Source organism: Talpa occidentalis, unplaced genomic scaffold (genome assembly GCF_014898055.3).
Source record: "Talpa occidentalis isolate TD23 unplaced genomic scaffold, MPIMG_talOcc4v2.1 talOcc4.3, whole genome shotgun sequence".
Classification (NCBI taxonomy): Eukaryota; Metazoa; Chordata; class Mammalia; order Eulipotyphla; family Talpidae; genus Talpa; species Talpa occidentalis.
In genome coordinates, this window is record NW_023603184.1 from 103,203,479 (window position 1) to 103,222,587 (window position 19,109).

Here is a 19,109-nt window from a genome sequence, read left to right on the forward strand (position 1 = left end):
ACAAAAATGCCAGCCCACACTAGAGTTATTGCAAAAAATTTTTAATATGGTATTATTTTGTGGTCTTAGCTGTTAGAGGGAAGTATGTTCTGGTGCCAGCTGGAACCTGAGTATAATTAGAATGCTCTCTCAAAATACCTTCTTTTTTGTAGTGAAATTCAGTGTCATTTCTGTGCTCTTAAAAATGAGATCCATGAATTGTATTTGTCTAGTCTCCTCCAGACACCCGAGAGCCCTGCCTCTTGGTTATTTTGACACTATTGATTAAGGAGAGAAGCAGTGTGAGCCATTATTTATTCTTATGTCATGGCCTTTTCAAATTCCAAGCCTTTCATGAGACCAGTCTCTGGCCGATCATAAAAGAAAGGAAGTTTTTCTTTGTGATAGTTTTTTTCTAGAGGATATCCAACTAGATTCAAAGAAATCCTGTGTCCTGAGTCTGCGTGTATGTTCATGCTCATCAGAAACATCTGCTTAGCCCTCCTTTCTGTCCCTGAGTTGCTGTTGCAGCTCAGTCTCCTTATTCAACTCATGTACATGTATGTGTGGCCAGGCACCGGGTGGTGGGCTTTCTGATCAGGCAGCACAGCCACGCCAGCATCTTCGGAGCCAGAGTCATCCTTCAACCTCTCTCCTTAGTCCTAGATCCCCACGTCACCCTCAGACTTGTCACTTTCTACATGTGACCTCTCCCCTGCTTGACCAAGATTTTTAGAAGCTTTCGCACTTTCTTTCCCCTCTGATTCATAATTTCTGTTCAGCCTCTGCTCTCTCCCTCCCTCATCTACCTCCCTCACTCTTCCTCAAATCATAAGGGAGAGGGCAGGTCTTTCTTTCCTTTCTTTCCCTACCCTTCCTTTTCTTGATCTTTCTCTCCTGACTGAACTGGGGATGACTGGTCATGAGAAATGCCTAAGTTGAAATCCTACCTGTCTCCTAGCTGCGTGTTCTTGGACGAGGCACTGAGATTCTGTGCCTCAGTTTCTCCATAGGATTATTGTGAAAATTAAATGAAACAAAACATGGCAAGTGGGTGCCAGGCACTTGATGTTGGCTACTATTTCCTCACCATCAGGCACTCTGTAACCCGCCCCCGAGTCTGCCCCATACTTGACTCTAACCTCTCTGCAGTTTTCAGTGACCAACCAATAACCAGATTCGGCCATTACTGCTCCTAATTTTCTCTGACTTCAAACAGGACCAGGCATGTTCAGACTCCACTCTCCCTTGGTTCCTGGGCCCCAGAATATTGTCCTGGTTTTCTCGTGTGTCTGGCCACTCATCTTGTGTCTTTCACAGGTGGTGCTTGCCTTGCCCAAAAGTTCTGATGTCAGCCAAGAGTCTAATCTTGCTGTTTTTCCTCCATATGTACCCTGTGAACATTGCATTTTTTTTTTTGCAACTAATACAAATACTTCCCCAAACCCATACCTCTGCCTGATCCTTCCTGAGGCAGCCTAACTTTCCAAATGACTACTGTTCTCTTTCCCCCTCATGTCTTGCTGACTGTTTAGCCTCAAAATGTCAGTAATGAACCACATCCAGATTCCCACAGAACTGACCCATCTTCACGAAAGCCACCTTATAGCCATAGCTCCACCCTAATCTTCCCATACTAGGAGCAACCACGTGGGAGTCCTCCTTACTCTCACCTCTACCTGCCAAGGTTATTTGTCCCATTCCCTGCTCCTTCCTTTCTAGTGTTCACTTTCTTCTCTTCCTTCCGAAGTCACCTGGCTAAGGGCCTCATTACTCTTGACCTGAGGACAAAAAGGACTGAACTGGCTCTGAACTTTTAGTACCTCATCCTTGGTCTACCTTACACCTGACTTATACAAAACTTTCGAAGTTTACTTTTTAATGTGAAAAATTTCAAACATGCAGAATGATATAGTTAACACCCATATTTTCATCTCTTAGATTTAATATTAATGTTTTAACACTTTAATAGGATTTATTATTAACTTAATATGTATTTTAATATTAATGTTTTACTGTATTTCCTTCTTCTGATCACATGCACACATTTCATACCAAACACTTCTGCAGATATTTTTGAAAACAAAGCCTCTGGGCAAAACCACAACACCATTATTATACCTAGTAACTGATATGACTTTCCCTAGTAACATCCACTCCCCTGTACATACTCAAATTTCCCCATCTGAATATGTTTATAGCTGATTGCTTAAACTAGACCTCTATCAATTGCATCTGTTTTATATGTCTTAAATGTCTTTTAATTTTGAATATTCCCTTCTCCCCTTTTTCCTGATCGTATCACTTTGTTGCTCAAAACCTTTTCAAAATCATCCATTGCCTGCCATGAAAGTTGAAACTCCAAGACGGATAATGCCATAGCCCCCTGTCATGTTCCCAGTGGCCCCATATCAACTTTTTAGCATTATTTCTCTACAGATACCTTAATACCCAGTCACTGTAATTTGTGCAACTATGTCTCATTAAACATTCCGTTACACCCCTGGATCTCCTCATACAATCGACTCCAGTCCTCTCAAGTGACTGTTGTGTGGATGGATGGATGGATGGACGGATGGATGGAAAGATGAAAGATGGATGTGTAGATGGATGGAAAGGTGGAAGGAAAGAAGGAAGGAAGAAGGGAAGGAAGGACTCAAGTCAAGTTTTAGAGAACTGATATTAAGCCAATCTTTCTATTCCTGAGAGATCTGGAAATTAATGGCAAACATGCCCATTAATACTCTCTGTTTGAAAGAAGACCCCTCTTTTCCCCCTTTCTTGCCCTACCTTTTGTGTGTGTGTCCTCTCCCAATTTGGAGGTCAAAGCTTAAGAGATGGTTTGATCCCTCCTGCATTCTGTATTGCTGCTGTCTATTAGGATGGGCACTCAGTTCTTTTAAGGACAATATTATAAGTCCTGTGACCCCCTTATTAAACAAAGAAGATCTATTTACTCAGAATTTTGACATACTGTATTTTTACATTGCAAAACATCTCTCTCTGCCTAGTGGTCTGAGCCTAGATGCAAAGCACACATATAACCACCTGTGCGCCAGTCTTCTTGGTATAATGTCTGCTGTACCCGCCATACAGGGCCAATAAGCTCTTCTGGGGCTGTGAACATTCCAGTATGGCCTCCACCTTGTCAGTCACGGTTGCAGCCCCAGAGGAAGTATAAAGGACTCTGACCTGCCTGTAGTAGATTCTCATGACGTATTTGTAAATGAAGGAACAAATAATAGAGTGGACGATGATGAACTTTTTAGCTAAGAAAACTGAGCTTACTGTGAAAACAGCCACTGCTGTGCTCACGCCTGACAAGGAGGCAATAGGAGATGACTTTGCTCAAAGTGGATGTTGTATTCTAGCTATTTTTATGTGCAAACTGCCACTGTATTCAAATCCCTGGTTTACAATGTAAAAACAAAGCATGTGCACTTCAGAGTTCATGCATCTGTCCAGAATTCTGAGGGTTCTGTGTTAGCTGCGCACATGGTGTAATCAGGTATGGCTTTTTACCTCTGGAGAAGAAAAATATGGTAGAAAAGCAAAATAAGCATGAGATTTTGTTGTCTAGCACAGTCCTATTCCTGATTCATCAATTTATTTACAGATTTTGGTAGGTTCTATTATTTTTCTAAACAGCATTATGTAAGTCTTTATAGAAACAGATTGAAAACATCAAAATTTTACTTGCCTTGATTTAGCAAAGGATTTCAGTTCCATGTATAGGTTGATCTTACAACTCATGGTCTTTTTTTTTCTCTCTCTCTCTCTCTCTCTCTCTCTTTTTCTTCTTTTAGGGATTCCTGACAAGGAGAATGTGAGTAACTACTCTCTCTGCCTATCTTCTAAAAACTGTCATAAGGTGAAAAATAATTGTGTTGACCCTACCAGCAAAGAAAGTTCTTTACCCATATTCAAAAGAGCAATAAATATTTTTCTAATCTTATTCTGGCATCTTTGGTGAGTCACTTTCAAATAAAAAGGGGAGAAGGTTGATTGCTCTGATGTGGTCATCAAATGTCCTTGACATTATCCAGACTGAAAAAAGGTTATTATAGATGCAAACAGTTTAAATGCTAAGTCTTTTCTTTTTTCTCTGATGCATACATGGCAGCAGAACAAATCATTAGTTTAACATCATATAGAAAGTAGTTGTTTTTCCTTAGTAGGAGTAGGAAAAATGAAATTCAGAACTGTTGATGAATTTACCTTATTATGTATCCAAGCGCATTAAAACCAACATTTCTTTTTCTAAGTCGAAAAATATTTAATTGCTATAATTGTGTGGGAAAATAGGCAAGAAAGAAGAAAGTTTAAGACAAAACTTTCACCAAGAAACAGTGCCAATCATACATTCTAAAGATGGTAGTGATATAGAAAGTATTATCTTTGCATACAAATAATAATAATAGCAAGAATGTTGCTTGTATTCACTGAAATCTCAATGCAGACAGCAACACAGAAGGGTTAGTGATGGGAGCATATAGTGATAATCAGCAGTGGTGCCTGGTGGCTCTCACATGAATCACCTGGTCATCATGTACCTTGATTGTTGTACACAAGTGATAAAATTGTGACAGTGTCATAATTCTGTCACTGTCTTGGCCCTGTGTCTCTGGGCAGAAATGTGGTCTTAATTATGTTTAGATTATTCCTGTATTCCTTTCCAGAAATCTAACACTAGTCTTCTCTAGGTCTTCCTCTTTTCATAATGTTGGTTTTTAAGGCTTGGTTGGGAATTCTGGCCCACTTCTGTGCCACTGCAAATTTGGATTCAAGGTGTAGCAGTGCCATTCAGTACTTGGTGTGGTTCAGTTTATGAGCCTGGCAGAGCCACTTGACTTATCCAAACATCTCTACCTCATCTTGAAGCTGAGAATGTTAGTCATGATTAGCCTTCCAGGCCATTGTGAATATTGAATGAGATCATCTGTGGAGAGCATAGAGACTAGGACAACAGAACTCAATAAATGTTACTGCTGGTGGTAGTTTTTATTTTCTCAAACCTCTGTCACTTTCTAACTATCCCTTTCCTTCCAAAAATGTCCTGACCTTTTAAAAGTAAATGCCCTTCTACCTTTTATGGCTTTCCTTAAGATATCTTTCTTCACTTCCCATGATCTTTTGCTATTAAAAAAAAAAATCTTTGTGGGTGGAGTAAGTCTCTAGAAGAGTCTAAAGGTTTGTGAAGAGTCTAAAGCAACAGATTTTGGAGTCTAACAAATTGATCCTGCCACCATTTTGGATACGGATGTTCCAAAGCACACATTAAAAATAACCTATAGATCATTAGCCAAATAAAGATGATAAAAGGGCCTGGTGCTTCCTCCTCAAGGGACTATCCATGATGTGGAGAGCAAGCACAGAATGCCTAAGCACTGGGAGGTCTAAAATGTTCCAGCTTCAAAAGGAAACGCTGTCTCTCTTGGGCACCCGGTGACCTTTAGCTTAGACCTCCCTGCAGAGGCACAAGGTTCTGAGCAGAGGACCTGGCAGCTGTCACCGTGTAACTCGCTTTGTGACAAAATAGAATTTTGAAGTTTTCACAAAGTTAGATACGGTTCGTAGTCAGCAGCATGTTGTCCTGAAAGATTTAGGGGACTAGCCATAGCTCCCTAATATTAGCCTCAGTGTATGCTTATTTATATATTTTTTGATCCATTTTATGTCTCATACTCTAGCAAATAGAAAAACACACTTTTTCTCTATCAACAAATAGAGTGGATGTAATGTCAGTTTGTGTTATTAGAAAAGCTCTCCAATACCATCAGTCAAAGGAGAGCAAATGAGATGAAAGACATTCGTGAATAGAGTTAAAGCTCTAGAAAGATGAAAAGAAGCCTAAGAGACTTCAAGTAGTGATAATTAAAAATTTTCCTTTATCAGAGGCAAGTTGTATTATGATGACTTCTTTTATTCTTTACCTATTTAACTACATGCTGGGCAATATTATATTCCCCTTATATTTCTAAATAGCAATAATATGCCTGTGGACTGAAATAAAAGCACTTACACTATTGTTTCAGTGTCCAAACAGATTCTTTGTGGGAAGAATATATTCTTTTTTCCAGCTCCTACTCTTGATTTTGTTAATCACTATGTTTAACCATTAATCAAATATGCAGACGTCAGTAAGTGGTGTTTTTAGTTATGTTGCCAACTATATTTTATCTTTAGATCCAGCCTTTGCACAGAGAGAATTTTCTTTTCATAAATTGTACTTTCATGATACAAATGGGCTGGCAGTTAAGTTGTTGGATTATTTTGTCTATTGTTCACTGTATTTGATAAGAACATCATGTAACTTTAGATGACATAGGTTACTAGAATCTATAAAACAATTGATAAAACTATTTAAAAAACAACTATTGAGCCAATAAAGCAAATAGACTGTTTTGGTAGGGTTGTAATTGTTTGGGGCTGTTGGTTTTATAAAGAAGTCCTTTTCTTTGATCTGTTTAAATTGTATATTTTCCATCTTCTGTATGTGCCATGCCTGACTGACCATATTTAACCTAAGACCTAAAAATCACAATTATAAGAATGCTTTGTAGTTGAATGTTACAGTTGTCCATTGAGGAATGAGCTTGCCTATGATTTTTGACTACTTACTTATGTATGTCGAATTTGTTGTTTATTGTACTTTATCTTTTTTGAAAGGCAAAAACTATGGAATTTTGTAGTTTGAGAAGTTTTTACTCTTCTTGCTCAATGTGGAAGGAACCACACAAAATATTCACAAAGATATTAATGAAACAATCCCATTTTCTGATTTACAACATCTTGCTTCCAAAAGGATCATTTGAAGCCCTCATTTTTAAGGCAGTATTGATAGTGTGACTAGCAGATTTTTGGCTAAATCTGTTCCCAAAAGAGAACATTATCAAGTTAGAGCTCAAAGGTCTTCCGAACACTAGAAGAACTTATGCTAATAATTAGTAATAAGCAAGCTTGGGTGGGGTCTTATAAAGCTGTATGAATAGATCTCATTTTAAGAAGATTACTTAATGGGCCTCCCCGGTGGCACAGCAGTTGAGCGCTGGGTTGTGAAGCTGCTCGCAGCCTCTGCAGCGCCAGTTCGATCCCCAGCCACCGGGCAAGGGTCCCACATGGCACGCAGACCTCTCCTGCCGCCCGCTGCTCCCTTCAGCAGTGTACTTTGGTCCTTCTGCCTGCTCTGCTCCCCGCTCTGGCTCTGGTGAATTCTCTCACCCTCCCGCGCTTCTGACTGTACCCAGTGCTTGTATAAATAAAGAAATAAATCTTAAAAAACAAAAAAAGAATACATTTTAAAAAAAAGATTACTTAAAACATGGTTTCTCAACTTTTAAAAATCATATATCATTTATATGAAGACTTATCTTTGGAAATTATTATAAAGACAAGGCTTTAAATGGCAATTGGTAAAGGAATAATAACCCCAAATGACATCAAAAAACATGTAGCTTTCTCTATTTCTATTCAATTAAGCCTTATAATAGTGACAATTGGTATTAACCTGGTTTGTGAATTTTTTTTATTAAGGAGAGGGCGCTAGAATAATAATAAACATGTAACTGTTAGGGTCAAAAGATTAGGCATTTTGAGATGTATAGTAACATTTATCTCAATTATTGCTGTTTTTCAAGGTTAGAGACACAAAGTAGACTAAATTCTGTTTGTTGAATGATGACATCTTATTTGCCGTTACAGGTTGGCTATGATTCTGGGCTAGATGAAGAAAACTTAAAATATGAAAGACTTAGATAATCCTATAAAACTCAATAAAACCTTTCAATTCTAACTTTAGAACACTTACTGAATTCAAACCAATTGCTGTGGAACACAATTTTTAAAATCCTGTTTTAAAATATAACTGCTACACATCTAGAGCTTCTGGAGACATCTCAGCCAGGGGCAGGTTTGCCCCTGACCACCATTGTCCTGTTTTGGGGTGGGAAGGGCTTAGCTAGCACTGTTGCCACCCTAAAACAATGCATCGATGAAGACGAGCACACGGCTTTGCATAAGAGAGAAAACCAAAAAATGTGGAAGACAGAAAACCCTGAGCCTGCTCATTTAGATTTTGAAGGACAAATTGCTTATCATCCAAGTGAAGATTAGATTTGGCAGTGTGACTGGCCCCATCCTGCGCACTATGTAGTGTGTAAATACTCATTTCTGTGGCCAACCTATTAGAATGTGTGGCTCAGTGAGGCAAGACCTACTTTGTCCCACCTCCTGGAAAACACAGAGAACTTCATGTCGATGGTGCCAAGGACAACTTCAGCTCTCGGGTCCCTGAAGAAATGTTTGTTTTTGTGTTTGTGAGTTATGCATTTTATGGGGTTGGCGTGCCCTTGCTGAAATTTTTTTCCTGCTTTTTAATCCTTCTGTTCCTGGACTTTGTTATAAAAGCTGATAGTACTGTCTTTCTCTCTAGCTTCTGCAATATATTGCTTGGATTTTTAAGATGATGTGTAGTTGTCCTTCTAAGCAGTAAACACAGGTAAACACTGGAAAAGCCTGATCTCTGTGTTGTCAATTAAACCTTCGTAGCTCCTGAATGTTCTTGGCAAGTTCACAGGACCTGCTGGCTGGGAGTTTGCCTAGTGAGAGGGTCATGTGTTGGAATGTATTTGGGTGGGAGTTAATGTATTTGAGAATTCTCTGTATATAGTTTATAAATCCCATTTGGTGATGGCTTCAATGTTCTTATTTTGGTTTCTCGACAGACATTTTGAGGTTTTATTTGTGGAATAGAGCTTAGCCATGTGGCTGCCCCATGGTTGGATTCTTAGCGTCATCACTTAGTTATACCTCCTAGCCCCTCTGTGAATATGTGCCCTCGGTCTCCTGTTGTCAGATTTGACTTGGGCAAGACAGCACAGAACCTGGCTAGTGTGTAATAGTTAAAAATCACGAGAATACGGAAAATGAGAGGCCTGCTCTCTCTCACCACCTGCTTCTCTCTGCTCCATGTTAGCTCTGCTGCTGAGAATTGGCTCCATTATCAGCAGGGGCAGGAATGTAGTAGTAATATGTCGATAGTAATTTACTACACTGCCAGTTGCAGAGTTGTGGGAGAGTATGATGCTATCTTCAGAAATATTTTATCCTGTGCTGTAGGCACTTATGTTCATCACCAGTATCTTTGGGCTACTAGCATGTTGTCTGAAATGACTGTGACAATAAAATATATAATACCCTTTATGTTTGATATATTTGAATTTTCATTGTTCTTGTTTTCAGAAATTAAGACTAGATTATTTGCAAAATATCTCTTATGTTGAGGAGAAAAAATTATAGTGTTCTCAGATTGGACAAATTAATCTAGTGATTACATGTCATTTAGGATTTGGAGTCTTTTCTAGTAGGAATTCTCTGTCCAGCAAGCTCCCCTGAGTTCATGGCTGTTAAAATATTATAGTCTTTTCCTCTAGGTAAAATGACATTGAAGAAAGATGATGAATAGCTAAGTAGGTGCACATACACACATATATAAACATAGATAGATGTATAAATATTTAATTATTTTCATTTCCTAAAATTTCCACAAAAAGGAAATTGTCGAGACCACCTTTCATAAAATAATCTGCTTCTGTAATATAATCTGCCATTGTTCAGAATTCTTATTGCCAGTGCTTAGATTCACTTTACCTTAACTTCGTTTTCTTCATTTTCGTTTTCCTTTGGTTCAAAAGCTGATTCAGAAATACTCCTAAAACATGTCATCTCTTTTCTTGAAACCCTTTCATTTAATGAACATGTATTGATGGATTGAGACCCATGTGAGACTATGAAAATAGAAGAAGCAGGCGCCTTCCTCAGGGAGCCGCAGCCAGTAAGTGGAGGCAGACTGGGACATTAAGTGCGACAAGAAGGAGCCACAGGCTCAATCGTGGGCTGATAGCAGGCCATGAGAGGATGGGCTTAGCATTCTTCAGGCTTGAGTTCAAGTCCCCATTAGGTTACTTACTAACAGGTAAAGGTGGACAAATTTGTTAACCTCTTTATTCCTCTGTTTCCTCATCTACAAAGTGTAGTACTAAATCCTTCCAGAGCACTTCTGAGAGTAGTACTGAGACAATGCATGTCAGGTGCTTAGCCAGTGCCAGCACCTCACCTCCTAGTGTGTGCTCTGGGGGAATGTTGGGAGGTGAGGGTCAGGGCGGGGCTCCTCAGGGTGAAGAGGTGGGGCTCAGAGCAGGCCTCCTAGAGGAAGAAATGCCTGCTGTGTACTCTTGAAAACTGGATGGTATCCAGATGGAGGAAAAAGGAGAGACTTGGCTGGAACAGAGGTGCAGAATACCAGAGTTTTCACTTTTGAGGCTAATTTTATCAGGTATAAAATAAAAAACTTTAAGCTATTTTAGAATAGCTTTTAAAATCCCTTTCAAACTTAGCAAAATCTTATCTTCCAAACTTCAAGCATTTCAGGGTCCCAACAAAACACAGTATTGTTTTTTTCCTAGAACTTGATCTGTTTTGAATGTAGATGAGGAATTAGTTTGCATTTCCCCTTCTTGTTGTACTTCTGATGCCATATCTTTAAAAATGACAGATCTAGATTCCTCCCTTTGAAGCCTATTGTTCACTCTGACCTTCAGCTCCTTTTCTGCAGTAATTACCTTGGGGCTCCCTCATTCCTGTGTTCCTCCTGTTTCCCCCACCCCTACCCTTGAAAGAATCCCTCTGCCATGCTTTCTGTCAGACTTAATTCACTTTCATTTTGTTTGTCAAGGTCTTTTTAAATTTCATTCCAATTCTCCTAAATACCAGCCTCCTCCACCAGTTGTCTATTATTGTCACATTTATAAGAATGTTTTTTATTCTATACTCAAGTTATTAATAAGTCTGTTAGTAGGGCCTCCCCCTTGGCGCAGTGGGTTGAGCACAGCGCTGTGAAGCTGTCTTCAGCCTTTGCAGCATAGGTTCGATTCCTGGTGGCCAGGGAGCTACCCACATGGTGCAGCAGACCTTTCCTGTGTAGCCCGCTGCTCCCCTCAGCAGTGTATTTCAGTCAGTCTGCCTGTTCTGTTCCCTGCTCTGTCTCTGGTGAATCCTCTCACCCTCCCGTACATCTGGCCTGTATCCCAGCTCTTTTATAAAAATAAACAAATCTTTAAAAAAATATGAAAAATATTTTTTTTTTAAAAAGCCTGTTAGTGGATACATGCCTAGCAGCATTTAGTAGCTGACCTAACTATGTGGACTTAATTTTTTGTGCAAGTTTAATTGCACACACGATAAAAATCATCATATCTGGACATGAAAAAGAAACTTAGCAAAAACAAGCCATGAAAATACTGGGTCTAGCAAGTGTTAAATCATGCTAAGTACTTCTGCTATTTACTCACTTGTAAATTGAGGGAAAAGGAAGATGATAATTTTCTTTCTAGCTCAGAAGACATTAGTGTGATTGAGTTCAATACACATTCACTGTTACGTTCTGAGTCCCCAGAGTGAGTCAGTTTCTGTCCTTGACATTTAATAGCTAGTGACACTGAATGAGTTGCTTACCTCCTTGAGCTTTAGATTCCTTACTGATAAAATTGTGACCCCCCTGGCCAACCATGATAAATGGATTATTGGGAGATCGAATAAGAGGAATGAAGCCCAGAGAAAATTCCAACACTTGACACTGCTCTGCTCTCAAATATAAAACATTATATTAAGCTTCCCTGGAGCTTAATTTTAAGTGAGGTCACATTCTTATCCGTAGCCTCAGTCCAGCACATTTTTCCAGCCTGGGTGGGGGGGGGGATCAGGTTGGCTAGTGAGTTCCGGAGTTGGGTCTGGGAAGTTATAGAGGTTCTCTGGCATCCTCTTAGGTCTTGGTCCAGTTCTGATTTCTGGGAAGACTACTGGATGTCAAATGGAAAGCCATTCATCTTAATGTCCCTTTAATTTGGCTCAGCCAGGAGAATAAAAAATTCCCAAGTCACACCAAGTGCTCTCACTCTGTGCTGTAACTTGATAGCACAATTCCAAACAAAGTGAGGAAACCACACCCAAAGTTGACTACAAAGATGGACTAGCTTAGAGAGTAAGAGCAGGAACATGCAGATAAGCCGAGAAGGCGCCCGGCTTGTTTGGGGGGCCCTCCAGAGAATCATGGATGTTATCACAGCTGTTCAACCTGGACCTTCTAGTTTTAGGGTATGTGAATTTTTTTTTATTATGTTTACCCATTTCTTGTCTTCTAAGTGTCAAAGCATTACAATCTACAACGCCTAGTATAAAAATTTCATAGTATAAATGCAAAAATGGTTCTGCCATTCGACAACGTGTTCTTTTAAATGACTGGAACAGGCGTTGACCCCTCTCTGATTCCTCATCTTTTTATTTTGTGTTTTCTTCCTTATTCTCTTATTGGTATCTGGTGTATTCAGAAAAACGCTTGGGCGCCCTCTTGTGACTATTCCACTGTTTCCGCCTGTTTAAACTTAAAGCTGAAATTTTAGTTACATGGCATAAAATTGTTTGCACGAGTAGTAAACATTATTTGTGTGTGTGAGGCATCTCCAAGTTAGCCAAAATATATCATTCATTCATTCATTCATTCATTCACTTATTCATTCATCTAATCTTATGTCTTCCAACTAATGTTATTGACATTCAACTTTCCTAAATGACATACCTAATTTGCAAGTTCATAGAGAAATACTAAGTTCCAATCTTGTAAGTTACAAGTGATTCTATGTGTTAGCAGGTTTTTTTGTGTATTAATCCAGAGTTAGACATTGTGGGGAAAAATTGTTACCCTTTAAAAAACATACAAGCTCTTCTTCAACTTTTGGCGATGTTATTTCTTTTTCTCCTTTAAATCTTATCATTCCCCATTGTAATGTATTTTCTTCCAGGCCAGATTGCTTTTAATTGTGTCAATATATAAATCATTGTATAGATTTAGCTACAATAACAAAGACCCAAACATGACACCGTCTTATGTAAAATAAGACATGTTAATTGTCCAAATGTGAGCTGTCCAGGATTTATATGGTACCTCCATGTTGTAATGCATTTTAATGATTGAAAAATCTCTTATTGATCATATTGGTTTACTTTCACATATCAAAAATAACTATATACATTTAAATCTTAGTGTTTTTAAATTTCTTGTGACAAAAACTTGCTATTAATTTTTTTCTATTGACTTATGACATAGCAGCATGCAATTGTCAAAGTAAAATAAATATTTTATTTTTAATAAATATTAAATATCATTATTATTGGAAATGTATCATGGAATGACTTTGGTCCTGTTAAAAAATGAATTCATTATATGCAGCAGAGGTTTAACATCAATTCTGTTCCCCTTCTTGGTTTTTGTTTATGTAAGTGCTAGAAAATCTTATTCACATAAATAAATAGGTGGGAATGAAAATAGTTTTAAAAAGCCATGTCACTAAATTCTTTCACTTTTAGGTAGTTAATGTGGTACCTGAGGGGGAGAGAGAGAGAGATGATGGTATAGTCATGGTGAAGTGGTGGGAAGTGTTATCTCCTGGATGGATTTTGAAAATATGATTTTCTGATGGATTAAATGGGAAGTGAGGAGAAAAAAAGAGAAGTCAAGGCTGACTTTAGGCTTTCTGGCCTCTGCACATGGAAGGATGCAGTTGCCAATGACTACCAGGAGGCTGACTGAGAGTAAATTGTATTTGGAGACCTAGTTTGAAGGTTGTTGTACTAGACAGTATCTAAGAATGGGCTGTGATTAGATGTTTATACTGTACCTCTGTCCAGTCAATAGTTAATAATAATAAACATCACATTGAAGAGTGATAATGAGATTGGATAGTAGGTATTTATACTGGGTCGCATGTGCCTGGGGCATGAATAAAATTAGAATGTTTTTAAAGAAATACAAATAATGAGATGAGAATCAGCAAAAGTTTTATTGAATTTGTCTGCTCCCTATTATATTCTGTAGATTTTAAGAGAATTTAGGTTTGTAAGTAAACTCTACATATTTCTGCAGGTTTTACCTTTCAAATTAATAAAAGGTTGATTCAAGGAATATTTCAAGTACAAACAGTAAATGAATCAAGATAACAAAGTGTTGCTTAATAGACATCCTCAGGGACCTAACTTAATGAATAGGTAGAGGATATTATTTGTAACATAGCCCACAAATTATTTCTATATGAATTGGTGATTTTAAATGGTTATGGCCTCTTGAAACAATTTGTTTTCTTAATTAGCTTAATCATTCTCTTTATAGTTTCTTATATTACTAAATGGGTTAATAACCCTCTTTTTTTCTTAAATAAATTAACTTTTCCAGTTAGCCACAAATTTTCAATTAATAAAATTTGAAGGAATAAAGTAATTCCATAATAAAAGGAAACGTGATCATATTTTATTTAATCTTTTAAAAATCAACTACATATATTAAGTGCCTACGATATGTCATGTAGCCATATACTTTGGCTCTGGAAATATAAAGTCTAATAAAACCAATTCTGCCATTAGACAATAGTCTAATGGAGGAGAGAGATAGGCAAATGGATAATTCTATCAGAAAGTGGTAGAGATTGGCATTAATTGCCAAATTACCTCATATACTTTAATAGTTATTGTCACTTGAACCTAAGGATTTCTGAGAGAAGAATGTGGCATTAGTCACACTGCAACATGCTCCTTCCCAGAATGCAGTTACTAAGTTACTGTATAACTCCAGACTATGTAAGTTGCAGGTAGCAGACACCCATATCAAGCCACCTTAAAATGGATCAAGAGAGGAGTTGAGACTGCCATCCCCAAGTCTGCAGGAAGAGCTGGTGTGAGGTGACTTTTGGCTTGTGGAAGCAGAGGCCTCTACTTCTATCTTCTCCCTCAGCTGGAAATACAGGTTTCTGGTTGCTCCCTAGCAGCTAAACTTAGAAAACCCTGGGGAAGGAAGGAAATTAACTGATCTACCTGGGCTCTATGGCCCTGTCACTCCAACTCTGTAGTGAGATACCACCATGGGCTTAGCTCTGAAGATGGTGAGAAGGCATGTACCCCCAAAGAAAAGGGAATGGGAAATAGTAGCTGTTCTCTCCTCCTCCCCAGGGAGGCACTTTCAGCTGACCGTGAAAAAGTCAGTCCCCTTCCTCCAGTGTACTCAGATAACATCATAATGCAATCAATATCTCATTTAGGGCTAGTCTTCATCCCTTGTTTATGAAAAAATAGGACAGAAGCACTTATGAGAATAATGTTGACATCATATTTTGCAATAGCTTTGATTGCAATAAGCATTGTGCTTTAGAAATTCCATGCATTTCATTCAATCAAGATCATAATTTCTTTTTCACTGTCTTCTTAACATGTATGATGTGGAAATTAACAAGATTTGATCTTGTTAAGTCTTTTGAGCGACTTAGATGTGGGTTCTGAACCAGTAGATGATATAAGCAATCCTATTTGTCCTGAGATATTACAGGAATTCTTCTTTTTTATGTATTTGATTTTAAGTCTTTAAAGTCTGTGAGCCAAATTTACATTCAGATGAGTCATTGAAGCTTACTTATATTGTATGCCTAAAAGGAAATGTTTATGCCAAGAGTCTAAAATGAAGTCTAGTAAGATGGTAGATTTTTAAAACAGTGGTTAACGTTTTCTAATCACAAATGGAATAGTGCATATGTTGAATATTTGGAAGCATAAAGGTATTTTTAAAAGCTCCCATAAATTCCCGAACTCTCTGTGTTTATATATTTAACATATAGAAATGAACACACATTTAGAAACAAAATTTAGTTCACACTGCATATATTGTTTCATACTCTTTTACAATTTAGTTTTTTAAGGACTTCCTATTATCTAATATTATCTCAGTTATATTGGAGAATAAGTTTCCTCTGCAATGATTTTTTTTCAAATAGCTATATTTTGCCGAAGTTAAGTTTTAACCCATTTCCTTCCCATTCCTGCAATTATTTATGGTTGCTTTGCTATTGTTCTTCCATTTCTGATGGTCTAAGTTTCCTTTTGGTATCATTTCCCTTCTGACTGAAGAACTTCCTTTAGAAATTCCTGTTGAACAGTTCTGCTGACTAGAAATTCTCCTAAATTTTCCTTCATCTGAGAATTTCTTTATTTTACCTTCATTCCTAAAAGATATTTAAACTAGAAAGAGAATTTTGGGTTAATAATTTTTATCTTTCCATACTTCTTATGAACCAACACTGATCTATTATCATTAACTAAAGTACACTGCTTATGCAGACTTCCTTTATTTTTATTTGTTCCAGGATCCCATATAGGATAGCAGTTTACATTTAGTCTCCTTAGACTTTTTTGGGCTGTTTAGGGGTCTCTCTGACTTTCCTTGTTGATAACTGACAGATTTGAGGGATACATAGAAATGTGTCTCATTTGGGATCAGTCTGATTTTTTTTTTTTTTTTTTTTTTGAGATTAGACTCAGTTTATTGGTCTTGAGGGAAGACAATGGAAGTAAACTGCCAGGGCCTCCCCTGGTGGTGCAGCAGACTGAGCATAGCACTGTGAAGCTGTCTGCAGCCTCTGCAGCACAGGTTTGATCCCAGCCGGCCAGTGAGATATCCACATGGCGTAGCAGACCTCTCCTGTCTCACCTGCTGCTCCCCTCAGCAGTGTATTTCAGTCAGTCTGCCTGTTCTGTTCCCCACTCTGTCTGGTGAATCCTCACACCCTCCCGCACATCTGGCCTGTACCCTGGTTCTTGTATGCATGAATAAATAAATCTTAAAAAACAAAAGAAGTAAACTGCCATTTTCATCACATCCTAGCAAGAGTACAGAGTACATATGTCAATGTAATTTATCGTTGTTGATATTGACCTTGATTACCTGGTCAAGATACTTTTGGCCAAGTTTTTTTTTACTGTCAGTCACTCTACCCCATTCGATTTCTATGCAGAATTCTTTGAAAAGAAGTCCACAACCTATAGTCTAGTAGGGAATTATGACCTATTGATACCTCCTAGATGGTGAATATATACATAAATTATTTGGAATTCTTCTTCATGGGAATTTTTTTCTCTTCTACTACATTTATATATTTATTTAATCATTAATTATATCAGTAAGGACTCATGGACATCTATTTAGTATTTTGGGTTATAGTTAATTACTACTGTATTTCTTTTGTTGCTCAAATTGTTTCAGATTTTGTCATTGTGAGCTTTTAGTTTGGCTTCTTTCTTTCTTTAACATATTCCCATAATTATGTCTTGCTTTGTGATTTTGGACACATCCTACTTTCTGCCATAACTGGATGCTCCTATTATTCCCTGCCCTTGTCTTAGCAATTTTGCCAGGGATCTTTGGTTCCTTGTATTGAAGAAAGGTACTAGAAACTAATACCCAAGTGGTAGGTGTGTTTGTTATTACCGGGATGCTATTCTTCTAAGCCCATTCAGCTCAGAGTGCAAAGAAATAGACAAGTATACTAATCTTTGTAATTACAAGTACCTATAAATACTTGTACATATACCTGCCTATAACTAACTATATTTAGCTAAGTATGTGTTCATACTGATTTTTCTAACACTAATCTCTTACCACATGGGTCACTCCAGCCTTCTTTGCTTACTTATCTGTAAGGAGTGGGAGCACTCCAACAGAGAGAAATTAACTCACACTACCTGCCCTCCATTTATTTGCCTAATTCCAATATACATGTGTAGTGGTTTCTGATTGATTGCCTGTACACCCTATAGGAAACAAAATTTCTCACCTATCATAGAGTGCTTATAGACAGTGTTTTTTGCTGTTAGCCATACAGACTCCACTTAGTTCTATGTTAAGTCAGCACCTTCCTCCACCCCACTCCCTTCAGCAAGGTTAATATATTCTTAGTGCAGTCAAATTCCTTTGTCACCACTGTCTGCATTCCCTTTGGGGATCCCTACTCTCGTAAATAATTTTTAAGTTTTCAAATGATATTAAGCTTTTAAATTAGTTGGGTACAGAATTAGTAGTTCAGTCCTGAATGGTAGGTAAAGACTATATTTAGCTATATAAGAAACCATCAAATTGTAACCATACCTTTTGCATCCCTACCAGCAGTGGAACAATACTTTGCTCCACCAGCAATTGGTATTGTCCATTTTATGGATTTTAGCCATACCATTAAGTTTATAATGGTATCTCACTCCTTTTTAGATTTTCATTTTCCTACTGACAAATGATGTTGAATTTCTGCTCACGTGTTATTTGCCATCTGTCTTTTTTGTTAAGGCTTCTGTTAAGATGTATTGCCTATTTTTAAATTGGGTTATCTTATTGTTTATATATTTTGGATACAAGTCCTTTATAAGACATGTGCTTTGAAAATGTTTTTTTCCCCAATATGTGACTTTTATTGTCATCTTTTTAAAGGTGTCCTTTGCCGAGCAGTTTTTAATTGCGCTTAAGTTCAACCTTATTTCTCTCATGCATCCTGTTTTTGGTATTGTATCTAAGAACCTATCACCAAACTAAAAGTCAGTTAGATTTTCTTCTATTTCTTCATCTAAAATTTTTACAGTTTAGCTTTTACATTTAGGACTATGATTCATTTTGATGGGTTTGTTGTTGTTGTTGCTTTAAGTATTTGTGAAAGGTACTGTTTATGCTTTTTTTGTTCATTTGGCATATAGGCATTCAGTTTTTCTAGTTCTGTTTGTTGAAAAGACTATCTTTGCTCTACTGAATTGCCTGTGCTTCTTTGTAAAATATCAGTTGACTGTATTTATGTAGGTCTATTCTGGGCTCCCTTTTTAATTCCATTGAATCTTTGTGTCTATTCATTTACCAGTAATATATTGTCTTAATTACTGTAGTTTTAGTCTAAGCTTGAAGTTGGATAGTGTGAGTTCTTCAATTTTGCTCTTCTTCTGTATTGTGTTTGCTATTCTAAGTCCTTGTCCTTTCTATAAATTATAGGATCTATCAATATCTAAAAATAGCTTGCTGTGATTTTAATTGGGATACATTGGAACTATAGATTGAGTTGAGAAAAACTGACATAATAATATTGAATCTTCCAATCCATGAACATGGAATATTTTTTCTTTAGGTGTTCTTTGATTTCTTTCACCAGTGTTTTGTAGTTTTTTGCATACATATCCTCTACATATAGATTTATACATAAATACTTCTTTAGGTGCCATTGTAAGAGTTT

General features: G+C 37.5%; 1 protein-coding gene across 12 annotated transcripts in view; it reads left to right on the forward strand.

Annotated features, from left to right (window-relative positions):
- RAPGEF4 (Rap guanine nucleotide exchange factor 4) overlaps positions 1-19,109 on the forward strand; it is a 279,874-nt gene that overhangs the window by 153,064 nt on the left and 107,701 nt on the right. For 7 of the 12 annotated variants that reach the window (XM_037523555.2, XM_054699866.1, XM_037523553.2 and 4 more), the window contains one exon: positions 3,786-3,805. The exons of 3 other annotated variants lie outside the window; for them this stretch is intronic. In XM_037523555.2, coding sequence (XP_037379452.1) covers positions 3,786-3,805 — 20 coding nt within the window. Of the gene's footprint in view, positions 1-3,785; positions 3,806-7,442; positions 8,295-11,755; positions 12,130-19,109 lie in introns of those variants that run through there. 2 more of the 12 variants (XM_054699865.1, XM_054699862.1) reach the window with 2 other exon arrangements.